Below are 24,908 nucleotides of genomic sequence, written 5' to 3'. Positions count from 1 at the left end.
ACCTGAAAGAAACTGGAACGAAGTACCGTAACCATGGGGGTGTGAGTGATTGCTGGACTCAGACTAGAAGAAGGCTAGTCTGTAAAAGAAGCTTACTGTAACATCTCTGAGGGTGAGATTTCATCTGTAATCACTTTCTTACTGTATTAGGTTTAGACTTGCTTGTTTTATTTTATTTTGCTTGGTAATTCACTTTGTTCTGTCTGTTATTATTTGGAACACTTAAATCCTACTTTTTGTATTTTAATAAAATCACTTTTTACTCATTAATTAACCCAGAGTATGCATTAATACCTGGGGGGGGGAGGGGCAAACAGCTGTGCGTACCTCTCTATCAGTGTTATAGAGGGCGAACAATTTATGAGTTTACCCTGTATACGCTTTATACAGAGTAAAATGGATTTATTTAGCGTTTGGACCCCATTGGGAGCGGGGCATCTGAGTGTTAGAGACAGGAACACTCCTTAAGCTGTTTTCAGTTCAGCCTGCAGCTTTTAGGGAACGTGGTTCAGACCTGGGTCTGGGTTTGTAACAGGCAAGTGTGTCTGACTCAAACCAGGCAGGGCACTGAAGTCCTAAGCTGGCAGAGAAAAGAGACTCAGACGTAGTCAAAGCACAACAGGTGGCAGTCCCAAAGGGGGTTTCTGTGTTCCAGCCTGTCACAGGAGGAGGGAGGGTGTGTGCTGCATCCTCGCTCCTCCCCCTCGCCTCCTGAAAGCCACAAACCAGCTGATTGCTGCGAGCAGGAGACAGGGGAGGGCGGAAGAAGGCTGCATCCTGTGTCCTCGCTCCTCCCCACAACTTCCTGAACACCGCAAGACAGCTGATTGCCGTGGGCAGGAGGCAGGGAAAGGATGGGGAAGGCTGCGTGCAGCGTTCTCGCTACTTCCCCCAGCCTCCTGAACGCTATAAGACAGCGGATTGCCACGGGCCGGACATGGTGGGAGCAGAGGGAAGGCACTGATCTGCGGGATCTGCCGGCGAGCAGGAGGTGCTGGGGTGGGGGCGGCATAGGGGAGTGGATAGGGGGGCTGCCAGCCTGTTTAATATCTGTATTAAATTGCTTGTTTAAAATTGTTTAGAATTTATATAATGCCTTTTGTCTGGGAAAAAAATTTTTTCCTGGAACCTAACCCCCCATTTACATTAATTTTTATGGGGCAATTGGATTCGCTTAACATCATTTTGCTTAAAGTCACATTTTTCAGCAAGATAACTACAACATTAAGTGAGGAGTTACTGTATCTGGGGTTTTGCCTAAAGAAAGGCCTTTGAGAGAGACTCCATTCCCTCTTGTATGATGGTAGGAACTACGATACCTCCTGCTATCACTCATCAATAATTATACTACAATTTCATACAGAGTTCAGGCACCTGATAGCATTATCCAACAGAGAAGCCCTGTATTCATATAGGGGCTTATAAGTCACCCACTATTAATCACCAAAAACTACTATAGTTAGTAACTCACTGGGAAGGAAAAAAGGCAGCTGAGAACCTGGGAGCCTTGAAAATGAAACTGGGTTACTGAGTAAGATTTTCAAATGCACACATAGCAGCTAGGCACCCAGTACCCACTGACATTATGCTCCCTGCAAAGACAGGGGTTTGGTTTCATTCCATTTCTATCTATAAAGTGAAATACTTTAAAATATGCACAGCAAAGCAAGCCAACCTACCCAATTGATCCTTGCTTTCTCTTCTTCTGCGCTGTTCTTTATCCCTTCCTCCAGATGCTTTCAGGTTATTCTGTATAAGCATTTGCTTCAGATCATCCCTCCTATATTTTCTGTCTCCTTCTTTATCACTCACCTTCTCTTTATCTTTTCTTGTAATGTGTTTTTCCTTCTCTGCATCTTTTTCTTGGTCCTTCTCCTTCAATTTCTCTCTCTCTCGTTCTCTGTGATGATCTTTTCCACTTTCTCTGTCTCTTAGCTTATCCCTGTCTCTTTCACTAGATTTAAATCTCTCTCTTTCACTTGTCCTTTCTTTTGCCTTTCCTCTGTCCTTGTCTTGATCCTTGTGTATGTATCCTTTGTAATCAACCATGTCATGAGTCTTTCTATCTCTTTGCAGTTTCTTTTCCTTCTGTTTCTTATCTTCAGATTGACTATCTGACTGTGATACCTAAAAAGAGTAAAAATAAACTGATGCACAATTAAAATTCACTAACTTATTTTCATATAGTATTTTTATCCCAAAAATCTGTAAGTGATTTATGGAACGCAGTTTCCAGAAATTTGTGAAAATGCCCACATGTATGCATGCCTGGCTTGTGCACACAGCTACTACAATTAAGCTTGCAATTGTCATAATGAATTGATACACAAAGGGCAACTTAGATGCATGACTGGTAATTTCCATATATTTTAACAGAACTGTTTGCACAACTTGGTGTTCATATGTACAAATTACACATGCAAATATGAATACTTTTTTGTGCTAGTTTGAAAATTTAGCCCTATATTCTTTAGGTTGTGAGCTCACTTGGGCAGGAATCACACCTTCTTCGTTTAGAAAATGTATCACGCATCACCAGAAATTAATAATAAATTATAAAAACATATATGTGGGCATCATGCAGCCACCTCTATGGCAGAAGACTGGCAGTTAGTTGACAACAGGCATAGAATATACCGCATAACAAGAGCTGGGAAAGAAACATTTTGGCCAAGAAACCTGGGGAAAACCCACAGTCCTATTTTTAAAAAGTCACAAGAGATGAAATTCTGGTCCCACTGATGCCCATAGCAAAACTCCCATTGATTTCAGCCAAGACATTTCATGTTTATGCAGAGCAGACAAGAACTTCCTTTAAAAATGCATTCATACAGTCAACTGAATAACACTTAGTATATCTACCTAATAGGGATAAAGGGCTCAGTCGCTGCCGCTGACATCAAAACCTTTCAAATCTAGTACATAGACCACTAACCCATCCCCACTGCAGGACTATCATTCACTTCCATCGGTGTAATAGAACTAATTAGTTTTAACACTGCATATTCATGAAAAATAAAGATTCAGGTTCTGAACAGAAAAGCAGTTATCATCAATGATCTGGCCCATGTACTGTACATGTGACCTCCACTACGGTTTCTGTATAACTAAATAAAATACGCATTAACTGTTTCCTGAGTATAAGAAGATTGCTTTTCTTAAACATGATGTTGAAATTCTCCCACAAATCCAATTAAATCTGAGCTGGGAGGACTGGGATATCTTTGCATCCTAAAATATAACATTAGTCACATTCATTTTACTAAAGAAAGTAGTCCAGAAAATGGCTAAATTGATTCTATACATTTACAAAAGATGTTTACCCTAAGATGTTTCTTAAGTTCATCTGATTTCCAAGTATCTTCTTTGGTTCTTCTCTAGAAAAGGAATGACAAAGACATGCTAAAAATGGAATAATTGAGTTCAGGTGCAGAACAGCAACTTTGCATATTATCAATGAACATTTTTTAACTGAGGAATTAAGCCTTTTATAAATATGTATGTACCATTACATTTTAATTACATCATCATTAACTTTCTTAAGTGTGCCTAGGTATTTCAAAATAGCTTGTCTATTTCAGCTTTCCACCACCAGAAGGAAAAGTTGATTTTGCACACAGCAATGGGTCCTTTTTGTTTTATTTCTGAGCACTGGAATACAACAAAATTAAAGATAAGTTACTGCATACGCCAATTAAACTGGCTAAGAAATCTTCTTGTTGAGTAATTATGTTCCATAAAGTGCTGACAATATTCTCCTACCCATACTACCACTTTATAAGATATAATGGGAATTCAGGTTATGTATGTAAATTGACTGTTACATGAAATACTGGCATTTGGCACTGAAGTGAAAAAGGAGTATAAAGACAATCGCAGTATAAATCCACCAGTCTCCTCTCTCAGTAAGGGTATGTTTACACTACGGGATTATTCCGATTTTACATAAACCGGTTTTGTAAAACAGATTGTATAAAGTCGAGTGCACGTGGCCACACTAAGCACATTAATTCGGCCATGTGCATCCATATACCAAGGCTAGCATCGATTTCCGGAGCGTTGCACTGTGGGTAGCTATTCCGTAGCTATCCCATAGTTCCCGCAGTCTCCTCCGCCCCTTGGAATTCTGGGTTGAGATCACAGTGCCTGATGGGGCAAAAAACACTGTCGCGGGTGGTTCTGGGTACAGCCTCACCCCTCCCTCCGTGAAAGCAGCAGACAACCGTTTCGCACCTTTTTTTCCTGGGTGAACTGTGCAAATGCCATAGCACAGCAAGCATGGACCCTGCTCAGATCAAGACCGCTATCATGGACATTATAAATGTCTCGTGCATTCTCGTGCAGTCTATGCTGAACCAGGACCTGCAAAGCCAGGCGAGGAGGAGGTGGCTACGGCAGAGCGGCGACGAGAGTGATGAGGACATGGACACAGAATTCTCTCAAACCGCAGGCCCCTGCACTTTGGAGATCCTGCTGGTAATGGGGCAGGTTCTAGCCATTGAACGCCGATTTTGGGCCCAGGAAACAAGCACAGACTGGTGGGACCACATAGTTTTGCAGGTTTGGGACAATTCGCAGTGGCTGCGAAACTTTTGCATGCGTAAGGGCACTTTCATGCAACTTTGTGACTTGCTTTCCCCTGCCCTGAAATGCCATAATACCAAGATGAGAGCAGACCTCACAGTTGAGAAGCGAGTGGCAATAGCCCTCTGGAAGCTTGCAATGCCTGACAACTACCGGTCAGTTGGGAATCAATTTGGAGTGGGAAAATCTACTGTGGGGGCTGCTGTGATGCAAGTAGCCAAAGCAATCATTAAGCTGCTGCTACGAAAAGTTGTGACTCTGGGAAACGTGCAGGTCATAGTGGATGGCTTTGCTGCAATGGGATTCCCTAACTGTGGTGGGGCGATAGATGGAACCCATATCCCTATCTTGGCACCGGAGCACCAGGGCACCCAGTACGTAAACCGCAAGGGGTACTTTTCAATGATGCTGCAAGCACTAGTGGATCACAAGGGACGTTTCACCAGCATCCACATGGGATGGCCAGGAAGGGTTCATGACGTTCGCATCTTCAGGAACACTACTCTGTTTAAGCAGCAAAGAATCCTGTGGCATCTTATAGACTAACAGACGTTTTGGAGCATGAGCTTTTGTGGGTGAATACATCTGCACATCACATGCATCTGACGAAGTGGGTATTCACCCACGAGAGCTCATGCTCCAAAACGTCTGTTAGTCTATAAGGTGCCACAGGATTCTTTGCTGCTTTTACAGATCCAGACTAACACGGCTACCCCTCTGATACTACTCTGTTTAAATGGCTGCAGCAAGGGAATTACTTCTCAGACCAGAAAATAACAGTTGGGGATGTTGAAATGCCTGCAGTTATCCTGGGGGACCTAGCCTACCCCTTGATACCATGGCTCATGAAGCCATACACAGGCAGCCTGGACAGTAGTCAGGAGCTGTTCAACTACAGGCTGAGCAAGTGCAGAATGGTGGTAGAATGTGCATTTGGCCATTTAAAGGCGCGCTGGCGCACATTACTGACTCGCTCAGACCTCAGCCAAACCAATGTCCCCATTGTTATTGCTGCTTGCTGTGTGCTCCACAATCTCTGTGAGAGTAAGGGGGAGACCTTTATGGCGGGGTGAGAGGTTGAGGCAAATCAGCTGGCTGCTGATTACACACAGCCAGATAGCAGGGCGATTAGAAGAGCACACCATGAAGCGGGGCCCATCAGAGAAGCTTTGAAAACTAGTTTCATCACAGGCCAGGGTACGGTATGAGTGTTGTGTTTGTTTCCCCCTGATGAACTGCCCCCCTTGATTGACTCCTTCCCTGTAAGCAACCCACCCTCCCTCTTCGATTACAGCTTGCTTAAGGAAATAAAGTCACTATCATTTAAAAATCATGTATTCTTTATTAAAAAGTCATTATAAAAAGAGGGAGAGAACTGACAAGGTATCCTGGGTGTGGTTTGGGAGGAGGATAGGAGGGAAGGAAAAGACCACTAAAAATATTTCAAAGTAATGACACCCTTTTGGTTGGGCTGTCCACGGGGGTCGAGTGGGTGGGTGCACGAAGCCTTCCCCCATGCGTTCTTACACTTCTGTGTGAGGAAGATATGGAACGTGGTGAGGGTGATTACACAGGGGCTGCAGCGGCATTCTGTGACCCTGCTGCTGTTCCTGAAGCTCCACCAGACGTTGGAGGATGTCAGTTTGATCACGCAGCAGCCCCAGCATTGCATCCCACCACCGCTGATCTTCCTGCCTACACCTCTGATCTTCCTGCCGCCACCTCTCATCTCGAGCATCTCTCCTCTCCTCACGTTGGTCCCTCCTATCCTCACGTTGGTCCCTCCTGTCCTCACGTTCACTGGCATCTTTCCTGTAATTTGATACCACGTCCTTCCACTCATTCAAATGAGCTCTTTCATTGCGGGTTACTTCCATGATTTCTGAGAACATTTCGTCGCACATCTTTTTTTTTTCCTCTGCCTTATCTGAGAGAGCCTTCAGGATGGAGTAGGGAGGCTTGAAAAATTTGCAGTTGCATGAGGGAGGTAAAAAAGGGAGAGGAGTATTTAAAAAGATACATTTTACAGAACAATGGTTATACTCTTTCACAGTGAACAATACTATTCACCTTACATAGCACATGTGATTTCACTACAAGATCGCATTTTGCATCTTAATATTGAGTGCCTGTGGCTCTGGAGTTAGAGATCTCACAGACGCAGGTCCAGGCAGCAGAATTCAGCTTGCAAGCGCCCATGGTAACCCATTGTCTTTCGGCTTTTGCAGCCTTCATAAACACAGTGCCCTCCTTTCCCAAATACCAAGCAAATCCCGTTCAGTGCTGCTTCTTTCCTGTTAACATGCAGCAGCAGAAACCACCCCCCATCCAATTCTCTGGGATGATCGCTTTACCCCTCCCCCCACCGCGTGGCTGGTATCATGGAAGATCCCTGCTAGCCAAACGCAAAAGAGCTCAGCGCCATCCCCCCACCCCCACCCGGCTTGGCTACCTGCAAGGAAGGATTTCTTTTACGCAACAGGCAAACAGACCAGTAGGCCATCTCTGTCCCCTTAATTAAATTCCTGAATTTCAACCAGGTTACCATGAACGATATCACTCTCCTGAGGATAACAGAGCGAGATAAAGAACGGATGTTGCTTGACTGCCAGCAATTACCAGGACCATACGCAGCTAGGCTTCATCATGCAATGATACCAGATTACTTGCTACATGCATGGTGTGGTCAAGTGCCCTACCATGGTGGACGGAATAAGGCTGCCTTGCCCAGAAACCTTCTGCAAAGGCTTTTGGAGTACCTCCAGGAGAGCTCCATGGAGATGTCCCTGGAGGATTTCCGCTCCATCCCCAGACATGTTAACAAACTTTTCCAATAACTGTACTGGCCACGAATGCATCCCAAGTCCTCAGGGCAAATCAATCATTAAAAAACGCTTGCTTTTAAAACATGTTTTATATTTACAAAGGTACACTCAGTAGAGCTCGCTTCCATGGCTTCATTGTCTGGGCTAGTGGCTTGGGAGGGCTGGGAGGGTAATTCCGTCTGGGTGAGAAAAAGCTCCTGGCTGTTGAGGAGAACAGAGTGCTGTGTGCTCTCTGCCAGCTCGTCCTCCTCTTCCTTCTCCTCATCTTCCCTGTCCGCAGAATCCTCAGCCATGGCTGAGATTACCACCCCCACCTCGGTATCCACGGACAGAGGTGGGATAGTGGTGCTGGACCCCCCTAGAACTGCATGCAGCTCAGCGTAGAAGCGGCATGTTTTTGGCCCTGCCCCGGACCTTCCGTTTGCTTCTTTGGTTTTCTGGTAGGCTTGTCTGAGCTCCTTAACTTTCACTCTGCACGGAGTCCCTGGTGTGGCCTTTCTCCATCATAGCCTTGGAAATTTTTTCAAATGTTTTTTCATTTCGTCTTTTGGAACGGAGTTCTGTTAGCACAGAATCCTCTCCACATATAGCGATCAGATCCAGTACCCCCGTGCGGTCCAAGCTGGAGCTCTTTTTCGATTCTCAGGAGACTGCATTGTTACTTGTGCTGATGAGCTTTGCGTGGTCACCTGTGCTGGTGAGCTCTCCACGCTGGGCAAACAGGAAATGAAATTCAAAAGTTCGCAGGGCTTTTCCTGTCTACCTGGCCAGTGCATCCGAGTTCAGATTGCTGTCCAGAGCAGTCACAGTGGTGCACTGTGGGATACCACTCGGAGGCCAATACCGTCAATTTGCGGCCACACTAACCCTAATCCGATATGGTAATACCGATTTCAGCGCTACTCCTCTCCTCTGGGAGGAGTACAGAAACCGGTTTACACAGCCCTTTATATCGATATAAAGGGCCTCGTTGTGTGGACGGGTGCAGTGTTAAATCGGTTTAACTCTGCTAAAATCGGTATAAACACGTAGTGTAGACCAGGCCTAAAATACTAACATTCCTTTTATCATAGCTCTCAAAGTTATTTTCCTTAATTGGAAATCTGCAAACAAACTAAATCTCAGTCTTTGGCATCACTTACTACATAGCACTGCAGAATATAAGGAAGTTTATCTTATTAAGCATTTTTTCAACTTAAAAAGGATGCCCTTTTCATTTACAGGGACATGGTCACGACAAGTCTGGTTCAGCACAGGAAAAAATATTATGTACAAACAAGCCTGAAAAGAATTATTATTTTTAAAAGTGTTTTTCTGCTTCTTTTTTTTACATTAGAAATTCAGGTCTTGCCTAGCCTATATTTTTTCTAGAGGATGAGATCACATGTACCAAGGAAGTTAAACCTGGTTAACTGAGAGGAGAAGAGATTTTAAGACTTGGGTTTTTGTTTTCTTTAATTCTATCAACTAATTTTAACTAAAAGTTCATTTTGTTATAATTCAACAACACCGAGCCCTTAAACAATATGTTGAGAAAGATCCCAATGTACTTCTTTGGATCCTCCAAGGAGGCTGCTAGCAAAAACAGGGACAATATGAATTGAAATTCCTGATATTTCTAAAGTTAAAAAAGGCAGAAAAATTTCAAAGAAAAAACTATAACTTTCAGGTGAGAGAGAGAGAGAGAGAGATCGAACAAAGGCTATGTCTCCACTGGAGCTGGATGGTATAATTTCCAGCTCAAGTAAACATACCCATGTTAGCTATGACCAAGTATGTTAAAAATAGACATGAAGCCATGGCAGCGTAAGCAGCAGGACAGACTAGCTGCCCGAGTACCTACCTAGGTTCTCTGATGGGACTGTACTTCAGTGGCTAGCCTATCTCGCTGCTTGTGCCACCGCAGCTAAACTCATATTATTAGCACACTAGCTCGACAGGTATATGTCTCTTTGAGCTGGAAATTACACTTCCAGCATAGATATACCTGTGACCCTAGGAGTCCCTTAATGCCACCTGGCAGAGGGCTCACTATACTATAACTCATATCAGGCATGACACACAGACAGTTCTGAGTGTCTTGAGCAGAACATCACAATACCAAAAAAGAAACAAAACAAAAACTTTTTCAGCAGAGGGGTCCGGGCGCTGGGGGGTTTGGGGTTTAGTTGGGTGGGGGTCTGGGTGCAGCTGGTTGGGGCTTAGTGGGGTGTCAGCCTGGGTGCACGGAGGAGCTTGTTGGAGGGGGATCTGGGTGTGGGGGGCTCAGCAGAGGGTCTGGGTGTGGGGGGCCTCTGAATGCAGGGGTGAGGCTTGGCAGGGTGGGGCTCAGGCATGGGGGCTTGGTGCAGTTTCTGGGTGCAGGGAGATAAGAGTCAGCAGGGGGGTGACTGTGTATGGGGCGGTCCAGATGCACAGGGATTGGGTGGATGGGGGAGCAGCTACTTGTACAGTGACCCCTCCCCCAATGGCTGAGGAGCTATGGGGACGGAAAGGGGGGAGAGGAGGGTGTGGAGCCTCCTGCAGCTGGGGGAGGTCTCTGGGGGTGGGCCTGACCCAGCCCCGGCAGCTCCTTGCACAGGACAAGCAGGTCCCATCCTCCCCTGCCTGCAGCCCAGCCAGGACTAGCAACTGAGCCTGGTGCAGGGTAGAAGCCACCGGCTGGGGCATCCCCAACCCCACACCCTTCCCCCTGCAGTGATTTACCTCTGTGCAGGAGTGCATGTATGGCAATACCCGCCGGCACCCTCTATTTGCAAGAGATTTCTAGCTGGTACAGGGTACTGCAAAGACATGGGGCCACCAGACGGCCCCAGGCCGGCAGCTCCGCTCCTCCCCCCGCCCACACGGAGCTGTGTAGCCCCACCAGAGGACACAGCTGGAGGGGTGGGGCTGCACTCTGCTCCTTTCCCTGCTGCCACAGTGGGGAAAGGAGCAGAACATGGCTAGGGTACTTATTCTTAACAGCACAATACATATGCTAACAAAATTAAACAAAGCCTTTGTTTAAGTTTGTTAGCATATGTATTGCTGTTTTATGTTGGTCAGGATCAAGTCAAAGGCACAGGAGTTGGTCGTTAGTGTCCTCCATCCACAAACAATGCTATGAAGAAGCTGACTGAAATCTGTAGGGGCACAGAACTAAAGGACTTAAGTAGCCTGGTTGACTGGATAAATGAAAGATGCACTCTTGGGCAGCAGCTCCTGCGGTTCTGCAGGCTGAGCAGCCTCTGTCCCTCCATATCTGGCTACATGCCATTGGGGGTTATTGTTTTCTATTCCACATGTGACACCTCTGCTGCTATTGTTTCCAGATGTGACCTTCATGTTCTGGAAAAATGTCTGATGACGAACCTAGCATTAAAAGATGAACCTAATACCAAACAAAAAAACAGGGAAAGGATGTAGGTCTCTGTCTAGAATAATATACAAGGGAGTTCAATCTAATTATGTAACAAGAAAACTCAGCTAATCAGTAGCGAATATAGGACTGAAACACTGGGGGAATTATTATTGTATATAAGCCACTGTCTAGGAACAGGTTTCAGAGTGGTAGCCATGTTAGTCTGTATCAGCAAAAACAGTGAGGAGTCCTTGTGGCACCTTAGAGACTAACAAATTTATTTGGGCATAAGCTTTCATGGGCTAAAACCCACTTCAACAGATGCATGGAGTGAAAAATACAGTAAGCAGATATATATTACAGCACATGAAAAGATGGAAGTTGCCTTACCAACTGACCCCCCATTTGTTAGTCTCTAAGGTGCCACTAGGACTCCTCATTGTTTTTGTCTAGGAACAATGCACTATACGTGGCTGAAAGAGAGAACTCAAAGATCAAGGAAGACTCTCCTATAAATATTTCCTCTTTGCATTTCCTCTCCTTTTCTCCATTCATATTTTCCTTCCCTCTCTGCTTCTTCCCTTTTCTGTATTCTTGTGTGTGGTAGATGTGATGGTTTTATGTTTTGTGTGTACTGTATCTTTCAATTTCTAGGAATTGTTCACATCTACAGAGGTCATTGCTGTTTTGTTCCCATAGTTGCTCGGTGCCCATAAACCAGGAGACATGCACAGATTTTGTACTCTCTTTTTGTTGTTTTCCTTTGTCAAAAATAAAACTCATTTGAGTTTGAAAAAATGTATGCTCTATTCTTTGTATATGGAAGCATTATAACCCTTTTTATAGTGGAAATAGAGTGAGATTTGAACAAAGATCCAACAGATAAAAATTCAGTTGCATTTTACAGCTGCCCTCAGTGTGTTTAAGCATTAACCTTAATGTGTGTCAGTATGCCCTCACTGACTAGGCTCAAAGGTGCAGTCATACCTGAACAGCTAAAAATTAACTTTGCCTTTTTAGGCTACACAGAGTCACATCACTGGCTTCATCTCTGTTGTTACATAACAGATAACAAAACTCCAGTGGGGAATGTATGTGAAATAGATGATACTGTACTTATGATTATGCTATTTCTATGCATGTATCATCTTGGTATCTGGAGTTACCAATATTAGCAATGTTTATTAGTGAATATTTGAAAATAAACGATACAGAGAGTTTAAATCATCAGTTATTGTTTCATCGGGGATAGCATACAGACTATGGGGGAGGGGTCAGTATTTTGGTATTGGGCAGCGTATACCATATACAGTCTGTCATGTCCCCAATGCGGGGTGAACGGTGGGTGAGATCAAGATACAGTCGGGAGGCAGTGAGGGTACCTCGCTCATACAAATAGGTTACAGACAGTCGTGGGAATAAAGGAGCGAGCTGGGTGATGAGGATAGGGCGACCCTCACATAGTGGAGTTTGGTTTGGTGGGTTCAGGGCTCAGGGGATAGAGTCCAACGGGGGAGTGTGAAAATCTCCTCCCCCCTTCGGGAGCACGGAGTCACGCCAGCTTACTCCTCGTATTGGCGGTGACCGGTGACGTGCTCCGTGTAGATGTCTCTGGACCATCTGATAGTGTCCGAGACCATCAGGCGTCTCATGAGCTGTGCGTAGCGACGGCCTATCCCACAGGCCCGAAGCACGCGTTCATTACAAGGGTCCCAGGCGCCCAGGGCCCCAACAATCAGGGCGTCGGTATAGACCTCGTAGCCCTTTGACCGCAGAGTGTCTGCCAAGGGGGTGTATTTTTCGAGCTTTCGGGCTCGGGCCTCGCGGAAGGCCAGGGTCCTGTTCTCGAAAGGAACCGTCACATCAACGAGGATGATCTTTTTTTGAGCCTCGTCTGTGACGACGATGTCTGGGCGCAGTGGGCTGTCGGTGCCAGGGACGGTGCGATTGGTGACTTTTTCTCCCAGGTGTGGAGCGATGGCCTTTACCAGACGGTCCTGGATGGCGTTGTGACGCAGCTGCCACAAGGTATTTAGCCAGCACATGAAGGCCCATTAAGAACACTGACTTCACAATGGACCCTGCAAAATGCCAGTCTACACTTAACGGACTTTTCCTGTGAATATTCTAACTAGAATATGGCTGGGGTTAAGGACATGTAACTTGCCCATGTGACTCCAGCTTTCACAGTGAGAATAGATTTCCCTTCACTTGGCAGAAGGCAGGTGCCCTGGGCTGGGTGGGGAGGAGTCACATGGAGGGTCATGTGAGGAGGTCACATGCCCCCCCCATGTGTGCTGTACCAGCAAGAAATGATTTCTGCTTGCACCACTGCATCTCCGCCAACACGCTCATGCTGCTGGGGAGGGAGTGCATGACCGCTTTTGCAGCTTCCCCATCAGAAAATCATTTTTCTGCAGGGAAGCAAAGAAATCCACAGGGAACATGTATGTATTCTATATACACACAATGGCAAAGACTTTCCCTAGGAGTAATAGGATTGCCAAGCCTACCCATTACATATGCTATTTAAAGCAACCTGTCTATAGTTTAACTGAAAGACCTAGATTCACAAAGTCTGATAGTACAAATTAAGGCAAAATGACTTGACACTTTTAGTACCGTATAAGATATAGCAATGGGAGCTTGTTATAGCAGATGCCAATAAGCATTTCCACTCTGGTGCTTTATTAACACTATTCCAAATTTTACAGTAGCATAGACTTAATGAAAAGCCACCTACATAAGTATAAACAGTAAATAGTAGTTGTGAAATAGAAAATATTAACTATAATATACTACATCTACAAAGACAGAAAAAGGTTACAACATTTTAATAAACCACAATATTTCTTTCCCCGATAAATATTATACTGTATATGGTCTTAGCCTTCTACTAAAAGGGCACCAACAATCAATTTTTCCCCATAATTAAACTGGGATAGGAAAAGGATAAATGGACACAAATCAGACATTAGGAATGGCAATATACAAAAACCTGTAGGAGAGCACTTCAACCTCCCTGGCCACACTATAGCAGACCTTAAGGTGGCCATCCTGCAGCAAAAAAACTTCAGGACCAGACTTCAAAGAGAAACTGCTGAGCTTCAGTTCATCTGCAAATTTGACACCATCAGCTCAGGATTGAACAAAGACTGTGAATGGCTTGCCAATTACAGAACCAGTTTCTCCTCTCTTGGTTTTCACACCTCAACTGCTAGAACAGGGCCTCATCCTCCCTGATTGAACTGACCTCGTTATCTCTAGCTTGCTTGCTAGCACACATATATATACCTGCCCCTGGATATTTCCATTACATGCATCTGAGGAAGTGGGTATTCACCCACGAAAGCTCATGCTCCAAAACGTCTGTTAGTCTATAAGGTGCCACAGGATTCTTTGCTGCTTTTACAGATCCAGACTAACACGGCTACCCTCTGATACGTGACCATGGTGTGCAACAACTGCTCACATAATGTGAGAAATAGTGTTAATGGGCTACTTCACCATGAATGGTACCTTGAAATATGTGTTAACTACTTATGCTAAACAATATGTTCCATCTTGTATTTAGCTGTGCCATTCTGAGGGCTTATCTACTTCCAGCCTGGCAGCTGCTGCTGCTGCAGCATTTTAGCCCTTCAGTGTAGGGGGCACAGCAGTGTGGAGTACTGGGGGAGGACAGGTCAGGGCAGTGGGGGATTGTCTGTGGAGGTACAGGGTCACAGCAAGGGGGAGTACTGGGGGGGGGGGGAATGGCCACAGAGGAATGGGTCACAGCAGCGGGGGTGGGGGATGCGACACATCAATGGGGGTACTTAAGGGGCATGAGTCACAGCAGTATGACGTATTCAGAGGAGATGACCCGTGGGGGGGGGGGGGAAGAGCACAGCAGCGGGGGTGCTGGAGGGGATGCGCCGTGGCGGGGGGCGGCGGCGGTGCTGGAGGGGATGCGCCGTGGGGGGGGGGAACGGAGCACAGCGGCGGGGGTGCTGGAGGGGATGCGCCGTGGCGGGGGGAACGGAGCACAGCGGAGGGGATGCGCCGTGGCGGGGAGAACGGAGCACAGCGGCGGGGGTGCTGGAGGGGATGCGCCGTGGCGGGGGGAACGGAGCACAGCGGCGGGGGTGCTGGAGGGACGCGCCAGGGGCGGGGAGCGGAGCACAGCTCGGGGATAAAGCAAAGCATGAGGGTAATCGGGGAAATGGGCCAGTGGTCACAGCAGCAAAGGAACCCGCCTCTTGCCACGAAGTCTCCCCGCCCCCTCCCGTGGGTTCAGCAGGTCCCCTCCATGGGCCAGGTAGGTACGCGGCGGCGGACCTCCAGCGCACACGGGCAGGGCTGTGCGCAAAGGCTAACGCCCAGGCAGCGCTGTGGATACGCCGCGGGGCGCAGCCAGCCACCCCCGCCTCACCTTCTCGGGCTCCATGGCGGAGCGGCAACGGGCTGCACCGGGGCCCCTTCAGCTTCCTGCCGCTGCTCCCCGACCCCCGGCCGAGAGGCGGGGCCGAAGAAACCAAAGCAACTGCGTCGGGCTCTGCCTAGCAACAGGCAGGCCGCGAAGGGAAAGCAGCTGATCGGCTGAGCGATCGATCCCAGCGCCGGGCAGAGGAAGGCGGCAGGCGGCGCAGACAAGATACCACGGACGGTTGTGGGGCCCGAGGCTCCTTCCACCGGCCGCCGAGGGGCAGCGGGCTGAGAGGACTGGCGGGTTCAGCGTTGTGCCCGTTACTGCCCGCGGGCGATATTACCGCCACTCGAAGCCGGGAGAGTCGCGCGGGGGATTGTCCCTTACTCAAAATGGCCGCCCTGTCCTGTTACTGTGCAGGGGCTGAAGCTGGCGTGGTGGCCGCCATTTTCCTATACTCTAGCGGCGGGGAGCGGTGAGGCTGCCCTTAATAAAATGGGCTGCCAGCGCGCGCTGGTTTCAGTGAGACTCAAGCTGAGATCCGGGTAGTCAGGGCTTGTGAGCAACAGAGACGCTATGAAAGGAGACTGGGGGAGGGGGTTACTGACTGGAGTGATGTGGGCAAGGCCGGTTGTAGGGGCTGGGCACCATCTTCCAGGGGCTGTCAAACCCCATGTGCTTCTCTGTTGCAGGGGGCGCTTGGCTGCTGGGTGGGTGCTGAAAATGCTTTCTCCCCTGGTTGGCAAAATGGGTAGGGCTGCTCCTGGTGATGTGGAGTGGGAGACGGAGCAGAATGACAGCTTCCCTAGCCTGGAAGTAGTGCTGGGGAACGGAAGCCTTATAGCAGAGAGAGGGTCCTGGGCCAGGCAGTGGAGTGAGGAGGTGGGGAAGAACTGCTGCTGGATTCAAGGAACCTGACACTTTTCTGCCTCTTGCTGTCTTGGGACTTCTCTGCTTGGAGAAGAGGAGAAGCCCTGGGGTGAGTAAGGGAGCCTGTGTTGCCAGGTCCAGGTGAGGAGAGATGCCTCAGGGAGCAGTGAGGCTGGGAGGAGAGAGAATCGAGACAATCATGGGAAATGGATGGCAGTTCGCTTATTTTAGGGGTGGCTAGAAGGTAAGTGGAGTTCCCATCTGAGCAGCTAGAAAGAGGCATGCATTTTTGTGTGCCTTAAAAGATTGATTTTTTCCAAGCTGAAATTATCAGACACATTGGAAGAACAGTAAAGAGCAGTTAAAAAGTCAAACAACAGACAAAAATAACATGGTTTGGTGTTTTCAAAACCTCCCAATGTATGGGGCTAATCATGTTTTTGGGGTGGCTCCAACCCATGATTTTTGATCTCTTGAGGTTGGCAATACAGCATCCCACTGCCCTGGCACTCAGCCCTGGGGAAGTTCACTGAATGCCTGGAGAGACTTGCCAGGGCTGCTTTAAGATGCAGTGTCATCTAGTGCCACCATAGTGAACTCCACTGTGGCAGCTCACATCACCTCTTGCTGAGCCCCAGGAAGCACACGTCCATCAAACCATCCAAAACTTGGAAACCATGGCTGGGGGAACAGTGGACAACATAGCAGTGGAACTTCAAAAAGAGCATGTGTAACCATCCTAACTCTTGCTTTGTAAGAAGACATTTGTAAAAAGACATTGGCTTGGATGTTCTGCTGTTTGCATCCCTTTCTCTGATGCTTCAAATTCTGCCTAATCATTGTTCGTTTAACCTCCGCTACCTGATTCCCAGCATAGTCATTTACACATGTGCAAAGTGGGTAGGAACAAATTCTGATTTGATAGCATCTCCAGATTGTTTTGCACAGGTGTAAAAGGCTACACATCATAATGCAATGCAGTCTCTGCAAAATAGTGAAGAATTAGGCTCCCAGCAGAGAGTTTAAAATCTATTCAAACCCACAACAGCTATTATCTTGTTTATACAGTGATCTTCTCAAATTCTAGTAACTGATCCTTTTCTTTAATAAAAGGAAAATCTATATCATGAGGCTAGTAAGTAAAAAAAATATTAAGGCAGAGAAGGATAGTTTACTGTGGACAGATTGATTTAATCTCTAGTTGCAGTTTATATAGCATGTGCCCAGATGTTATAAAAATGCTAGTGATTTTGTTATATCAGCTGTCAGAGTTAGCATCAGAGAAAGTGGCAGCTAACCAGACACATCGGTGAACCACTCTTAGCCCACATCCAGACTAACCCGCGGCATCGGCGGGTTAAAATCGATTGCTCGGGGATCGATATATCGCGTCTAGTCTGGACGCGATGTATCGATCCCCGAGCGCGCTTACATCGATTCCGGAACTCCATCAACCCGAACAGAGTTCCGGAATCGACACGGAGAGCCGCGGACATCGATGCAGCGCCGTCCAGACGGGTGAGTACCTCGATTTTAGAAATTCGACTTCAGCTACGTTATTCCCATAGCTGAAGTTGCGTATCTAAAATCGATTTTAATACCTAGTCTGGACGTGGCCTTAATTGCAGAAGTGAGTGATCCTTTTCTAAAGGAAAGGAGTGTGCCTTACTCATGTTGAACACTTCCAGGATACTAGCATGCTGAACATGGGATTGGGTATATTACTAACTTTCTTTTCTCCTCCAACCCCACCACGAGTAAAACTCAGAATACTTCACTGGGTCATGATGAGAATTAAATGTTCGTGCTAATGCTCAATAAAAGTGAACACATCATTTGTTCATTATTAGAGAACTGACCAATAAAAGAGTATGATGGTTTGTAGGGGGTTGTCACATTCAGTTCTGTGTACAATCTTGCTCTCAGTAAAGCCACTGGGTGTTCTGCCATTGTCCTCCGTGAAGTAGGATTTAGCCCTCACTGTTTAATCTGCAGAAGTCAAATGACCAGTAGCCTCTAACTTGATATGAAAAAAAAAAGAATTCCAATGCACTGTGATAATTAAGGCTGACTTTCCCATCCCCAACCTGTGTCTCATTCCTTAGTTTTAACATAAGTTAAAAGTACTAAAGAAACTGGACTCAGTGTCTGGAATATGGAGCGTCTTTATCAGTCAGCAGTAACCCAAATGGAAAACTGAATAAGTAATGCAGTAAAACTGAGTTTTATAAGGAACATTCATACATCTATAAAGCTAAATTCTGTCCTCTGATGGTATTTGCTGCTTTTGGTGCTAAATGATCTATTTACAAATAAGTTTATGAATAATTCAGTATTGCTCTTTTTTGCAACAGATGTTAAAAATTAGAATCCACAGATATTTTATGCAATCTACCCAGGCAAATAAAAAGCTGTTTACAAGCAATCTTGGATTAACTTGCTGAACTTCTGAGTCAAGGGCAGTGACAGTTTGTTGAATATCCTAAACAGTAAGAACATAAGAACGGCCGTACAGGGTCAGACCAAAGGTCCATCTAGCCCAGTATCTGTCTACCGACAGTGGCCAATGCCAGGTGCTCTCTCCTGCCATCCATCTCCATCCTCTGACAAACCCATCCTGGCTAATAGCCATTTATGGACTTAACCACCATGAATTTATCCAGTTCTCTTTTAAACACTGTTATAGTCCTAGCCTTCACAACCTCCTCGGGTAAGGAGTTCCACAAGATGACTGTGTGTTGCGTGAAGAACTTCCTTTTATTTGTTTTAAATCTGCTGCCTATTAATTTCATTTGGTGACTCCCAAGTTCTTGTATTATGGGAATAAGTAAATAACTTTTCCTTATCCACTTTCTCCACATCACTCATGATTTTATATACCTCTATCATATCCCCCCTTAGTCTCCTCTTTTCCAAGCTGAAGAGTCCTAGCTTCTTTAATCTTTCCTCATATGGGACTCTCTCCAAACCCTTAATCATTTTAGTTGCCCTTTTCTGAAGCTTTTCTAGTGCCAGTATATCTTTTTTGAGGTGAGGAGACCACATCTGTACACAGTATTCGATATGTGGGCATACCGTGGATTTATATAAGGGCAATAACATATTCTCAGTCTTATTCTCTATCCCTTTTTTAATGATTCCTAACATCCAGTTTGCTTTTTTGACCGCCTCTGTACATTGCATGGACATCTTCAGAGAACTATCCACGATGACACCAAGATCTCTTTCCTGATGACTTGTAGCTAAATTAGCCCTTGTTATATTGTATGTATGGTTGGGGTTATTTTTTCCAATGTGCATTACTTTACATTTATCCACATTAAATTTCATTTGCCATTTTGTTGCCCAATCACTTAGTTTTATGAGATCTTTTTGAAGTTCTTTGCTGTCTGCTTTGGTCTTAACTATCTTGAGCAGTTTAGTATTATCTGCAAACTTTGCCACCTCATTGTTTACCCTTTTCTCCAGATCATTTAGGAATAAGTTGAATAGGATTGGTCCTAGGACTGACCCTTGGGGAACTCCACTAGTTACCCCTCTCCATTCTGAAAATTTACCATTTATTCCTATCCTTTGTTCCCAGCAACCATTGAGAATTATAGACTGTGACTCACCTGTATATATATTTTATCTGCTTTAACCTTTCAATAACTTTCATTTCCTTTTCTTAGCTAACAAACCGATAGTTTATTATAGAATTGGCTGTTGTCTTTGGTGTAAAATCTGGAGTACCAATTGATCTGGGGTAAGTGGCTAGTCTCTTGGGAATGGGAGCAACCTGATGTGATGTGATTTTACGTATAAGAGACCTTTTATCACAAAGTCCAATTTGTCTGGGTGGTATGATAGACTGAAGAGTCTGAGGGGACTGTCTGTGACTCCATGTTAAGACAGGTATAGTGAGCCAGGAGTTCACATTTGTTACTGGTTTGGTGAAATCTAATTATAGAATATAGACACTAGGTTTAGGGCGTCTGCCCTGTTTTCCAACAGTCTGCCTTGAGGCCTAGGCACTCAGAGGTGGGAGCCACTCCAGACGGCATAATATATGGCTCAGATAAAATGGACTGGTAAAAGATTTAAAGGAGGTATTCTTTAAAGAAGCAGAGAAAGGGCTTGGAGCTATGACTGGTATGATGGGGGAAGGCAACTTCTCTCCTTTATAGCTCCCCTTAACTCTCATCTGAGCGGGAAAGGGTGGGTTGTCTGGGACCAGGATGTAGGGGAGGGCTGATGATAGCCCCCCCCCCCAAGTATATGGAAAGGATTATGGAATTACTTGCACTGTACAATTTTATCTGAAAGGAACACTCAGATATTTAAGAATAAAGTTGTGGCCTAATTAAAATGACATTCAGTGCCTTCTGTCCTTCTTCCATCATATTCTATTTTAAACATCTATTTTAAACAGTTCAACAATGTATCAAATACATTCAACTTTAAAATAGCAAGTGGGTAGGTAGCACCAGTACCGAAAATTTAAACAGAAGATATTAACTTTTTAAGTGTGTCAATTTCATGATCAGATAACACTGCTCTACAGCTAAAATGCTTCTGAAATAAATGTAGTCCAACTTTACTAATTCTGGGTCACTGAGAACGAAAATGATGCTTAAAATTGTTGATTGGCTCTAGTTTTCAAGATATGCTATTGGGTCAGTATATACGACCCTTGACTTGGAAATGGCGGAGGATAAGTGAGTTATAAAGGGAAGGGATCTCAGTTTAAACCAGAAATGACTACAATACATCTTTGACTGGATCGATGAATAAATCTATGACTGGGTTTGGACAGTACTTGCTTTTGAGGCAAAACAATGAATGATGCAATCTGAAGCTGGTATTGCGTCATACATGATATGAATTGCATCATGTTATTCCTAGAAGTCATGGATGATGCAATCATAAGGAAGCTTACATCACTCTGCTGAACAAATTGCCCTATATCAGCTCTAGAAATCATACAGTGTCGTGCTCTCTTCTTTGTCAGTCTTTGATCTTGCAAAGGGACACATTTCTGTTTAGCCAAAGTGAGCAAAGATGCCTCGTACTTGTGTGAACAGTGCAGATAACTTCTGCTATGTTTATGGTGAAGTGATTTTTGCATCACAAAAGCGCAGTATAACCACTATGGTTAAGAAAGCCTATCACCTTTCTTTTGGCTGCAAAATTGGAGATCAGGACAAGAGATGGGCCCCACACATATGCTGCAACACTTGTGCAACAAATCTTGGCCAGTGGTTGAACAGGAAAAGGAAATCTATGCCTTTTGCAGTGCCAATGATTTGGAGAGAGCCAATAGATCATACCAGCAATTGTTACTTCTGCATGGTGCCTCCAGTTCGGAAAGGTGTGTCAAAGAAGAAAAAGTGGACTGTGCATTATCCAAACATTCCATCAGCTATACGCCCAGTACCCCATGGAGAAGGACTGTCGGTTCCTGATGCACCAGAATCATTCTCACTTGAGTCAGACGAGGAAGAGGATGAAACTTCTGGTCCTGAACCATCAGTGTCACAGGACCCACATTTTCTCCCATCCTCCTCCTCTGAACGACACCTCATAACACAAGGTGAACTGAATGAGCTTGTCAGGGATTTGGAACTACCCAAGAGTAAGGCAGAGCTGTTGGGCTCCAGACTACAGCAGTGGAATCTCCTGGCAGGCTATCAGGGCAAATGGAGCCCATCAATGCTTGCAGACTATTGCTGGACAGTGACAAGAGATGCTCCATTTAGTGAATACAAGAGACAAGCCAAGAAGCGCCGAGTAGATGCTGAATAGAACTAAACTATGTACATAATAGTTTTTTGCCTTTTGTTTCATAATAAATTTTATTTATATAACCCTTTTGCTGATTTTTAAAGTGTTACATAAACAGGACAGGTGAAATATTATCATGTATAGCAACCATAAACACATGGAAAGACCTAGGTTTACAATTTATGATTAAAACTCTACTATCTACACAATATACATAGACATAAAATGTAAAAACTTAAATATCTTAGAAATAGTAGCCAATCAGTTGTTTTAATTGTCATATTTGAATTCAGCACATCAAAATACATAATAAATATCACATTTTATCTCTGAAGCAGACGACTTCTCAAAAATTGTAGACCAGTGTAATTTTTTGTGCTTAGAATAAGCATATATACTTAACCTGTTACAGCTCTCAAGTATACTTCAGCTATAAAAAAAGCCACAAGTAACAAAGCAGTACACTGTACCAATCAATGGCAGCCTTAAACAGGCAAAAAGCAGTATATGAGAGATACTGAGGGTGTGAGGAGACATCTTCAGGGAGTTTAGCATAGGCCTCTTCCAAACCTAAAGCTAGGACTAATGATAATTAATCAGGAAAGGCTCACTGATAAGTCAGCATACATGTCTGAAGCTTCCACTTATACTAGAACTAAAATCTAGAGGAACTGGAAAATCTGTGTAACCTTTACATTTTAGTCATAATTAAAAATAAACTGCTAATTTTCACCTGCCTAGTGGGAGCAAATAATTTAATGTTATTATTTACTATAAAATGATAAACACTAGAAGATATTTGAGAACATTTTCCATACAGGCAATGAAATACAAGGAGCTATAATTTTGAATTTGGGGGTATAGAAGCATAGCCCATATTCTCCTAGGAAGAAAAGATTTGACTCCCTAAGACCTTATGGCTTTCTTTCCCCCTCTCTGCTTTTTTCCTGTACTTAGTTCAAAGAACAAGAATATAAAATATCTAAGCTTCTTGCATTCAGTAGCAATGTGCTCTTTGCTGTCTTCTGATGTTCCTCTAATGGCACCAGTTTAGACAAGCCGTACTGCCTTTATCCATACTTGAAATACAATCTGCAGATATGGTGCATGTAAGAGAACAGAGCAAAGGTCAAAATTAATGCTGCAGGAGTGGAGTTTTGTGACAGTGTCAGAGAAATAGTGCTACCAACACCAAAGACTGTATTGGAGACATGTCGACGCGTTGGAAGCAGCATAAATTAAACCAGATAAAGTATCTGTTATTCTGAGATCAGGTCTACACTTAAATCGCTGCAGCTGAAAAACTACAATGCCAATGAAAGAGCTTCTCCCATACGTGTAGTTAATCCACCTCCACAAGAGGCGGTAGCTATGTTGACAGGAGAGGCCCTCCTGTTGGCCTGCTCTACAATAGGGGGCGGGGTCGATGTAAGATACTTTAACTTCAGCTACGCTATTCACATAGCTGAAGTTGTGTATCTTATTTCGACTTACCTCACGGTGTGAGATCAATGGCCGCGGCTCTCCCCGTCAACTATGCTACCGATGCTCGCCCTGGTGGAGTTCCGGAGTCGATGGGAGCACATTCAGGGATCGATATATTGCATCTAGATGAGACACGATATGTCGATCTCTGATAAACCGATGCCTACCTGCCGATCCACCGGGTAGTGTAGACATACCCGTCAACATAGTGCTGTCTTAACCAGGGATTAGGTTGGTACAACTGCATTGCTCAGGGGTGTGGATTTGTCATAACCCATAGCAACATTGTTATACCGATGTAAGTTTGTATTGTAGACCTGGCCTGAGATGAGTATCCACATGGGAAGTTATATTGGTATAATTACGCCAGTAAATTTCCCTGCATAGACAAGCCCACACAGAGAATATGATGTCCCAAACATCTTACCTAAAAGTGATAATTCTCTCTTGCACAAAAATTGGAATAATATACAGTACATGGGGTAGGGAGTCTGAGTTGTGTTTTGTTTATGTTTTCCCCAGTGGGGAGATGGGCTCGATCCCAGGGACCAGTCAATTATTTAAAGTGTTGTGGACTAGCACAGACCACCTCCTGTCTCTCTCCCTCTCCCATTCTCTGTCTCTCTCACTAGGCTGGGGTCCAGCCTACTACTGCTGCTCAGTGCTTACTGAGGCAGCAGGACTGGGCCAGCAGCACCACCAGTTTTGGGGAGGAAATACTCTGCTGCAGACTGGCCTGCCTGGAACTTGGTTCTAATTGGAGCCTGCCCTAGCCAAATGTAGGGTTGCCAACCCTCCCAGATTGGCCAGGAGTCTCCCAGAATGGGCTTCGATCTCCTGATGACTACTGAAGCCAATCTGGGAGATTTTAGGTCCCTAAAAGTCCGGTGGGCAGCACAGTGGGGCAGGCAGGCTCCCTACCTGCTCTGACTCTGCATGGCTTCCGGGAGCCAGCCACCTCGAACAGCAACTCCACAGTTCCCATTGGCCATCCCACACGCCGAACCCCTTAGTCCCAGCCCAGCGCCTGCAATCCCTCCCGCCCCCCAAACCCCTTCCCTAGCATGTAAAAGTGTGTGAGGGTGGGGGAGAGAGAGGGAGAGAGGGAGGATGGAGTGAGGGGGGGCGGGGCTTCAGAGAAGGGACAGGGCAGAAACATGGCCTTGGGAAGGGGCAAGGCAGGGCAATGGTGTTTGGGTTTGTGCAATTAGACAGTTGGCAACCCTAGCCAGATGGGGTGGGTAAAGAAAAAGAACTGCTCTGGGGGTGTGGTGGTGAGTAGGGAGTGGTCCTGAGTGGGTGCCTGTGCCCCTAGAAGGTGGGGGATTGGTAATGGGTCCTGAGGCTTGCTGCAGTAGAGAAGTGAGTTTCTGGCCCTGCCTCAAGCTAGGCAGTTGAAGAGAGGAGCTGCCTTGGGAGTTGGAGGTGGGCAGGTGGAGGCCTGTCTAAGGGGGAGAAGTGTTGGGGAACCATTTCCTTTTTCCTTGGTCTGGAAGTGTAGTTAACTTCTCAGACTGTTGCCGGATCCTTTTTAAGGGTTAATAATAATTGTATTGATTGCCATTTGATACTAATTAATGAGTTGAAGGTAAGAGGATTCTTGACTCCAGATCACCCCTCTCTGAACTGC

The 24,908-nt window shown here is 45.5% G+C and overlaps 1 protein-coding gene across 5 annotated transcripts in view; it reads right to left on the bottom strand.

Annotated features, from left to right (window-relative positions):
- Nucleotides 1-17,391, bottom strand: part of WDR60 (WD repeat domain 60) — a 61,305-nt gene extending 43,914 nt beyond the window's left edge. For 3 of the 5 annotated variants that reach the window (XM_030550114.1, XM_030550116.1, XM_030550118.1), the window contains exons 1-3: nt 15,167-17,391; nt 3,324-3,377; nt 1,680-2,127 (exon numbers count right to left, since the gene is read on the bottom strand). In XM_030550114.1, coding sequence (XP_030405974.1) covers nt 1,680-2,127; nt 3,324-3,377; nt 15,167-15,181 — 517 coding nt within the window. In that variant the 5' untranslated portion in view covers nt 15,182-17,391. The remainder of the gene's footprint in view (nt 1-1,679; nt 2,128-3,323; nt 3,378-15,166) is intronic. The other 2 variants (XM_030550117.1, XM_030550115.1) reach the window with 2 other exon arrangements.
- Nucleotides 17,392-24,908: the final 7,517 nt, after the last annotated feature.

Source organism: Gopherus evgoodei, chromosome 2 (assembly GCF_007399415.2).
Source record: "Gopherus evgoodei ecotype Sinaloan lineage chromosome 2, rGopEvg1_v1.p, whole genome shotgun sequence".
In the NCBI taxonomy this organism is placed as follows: Eukaryota; Metazoa; Chordata; order Testudines; family Testudinidae; genus Gopherus; species Gopherus evgoodei.
Note: the sequence above shows the minus strand (reverse complement) of the source record. Positions and strands in the feature narration are given on the sequence as shown.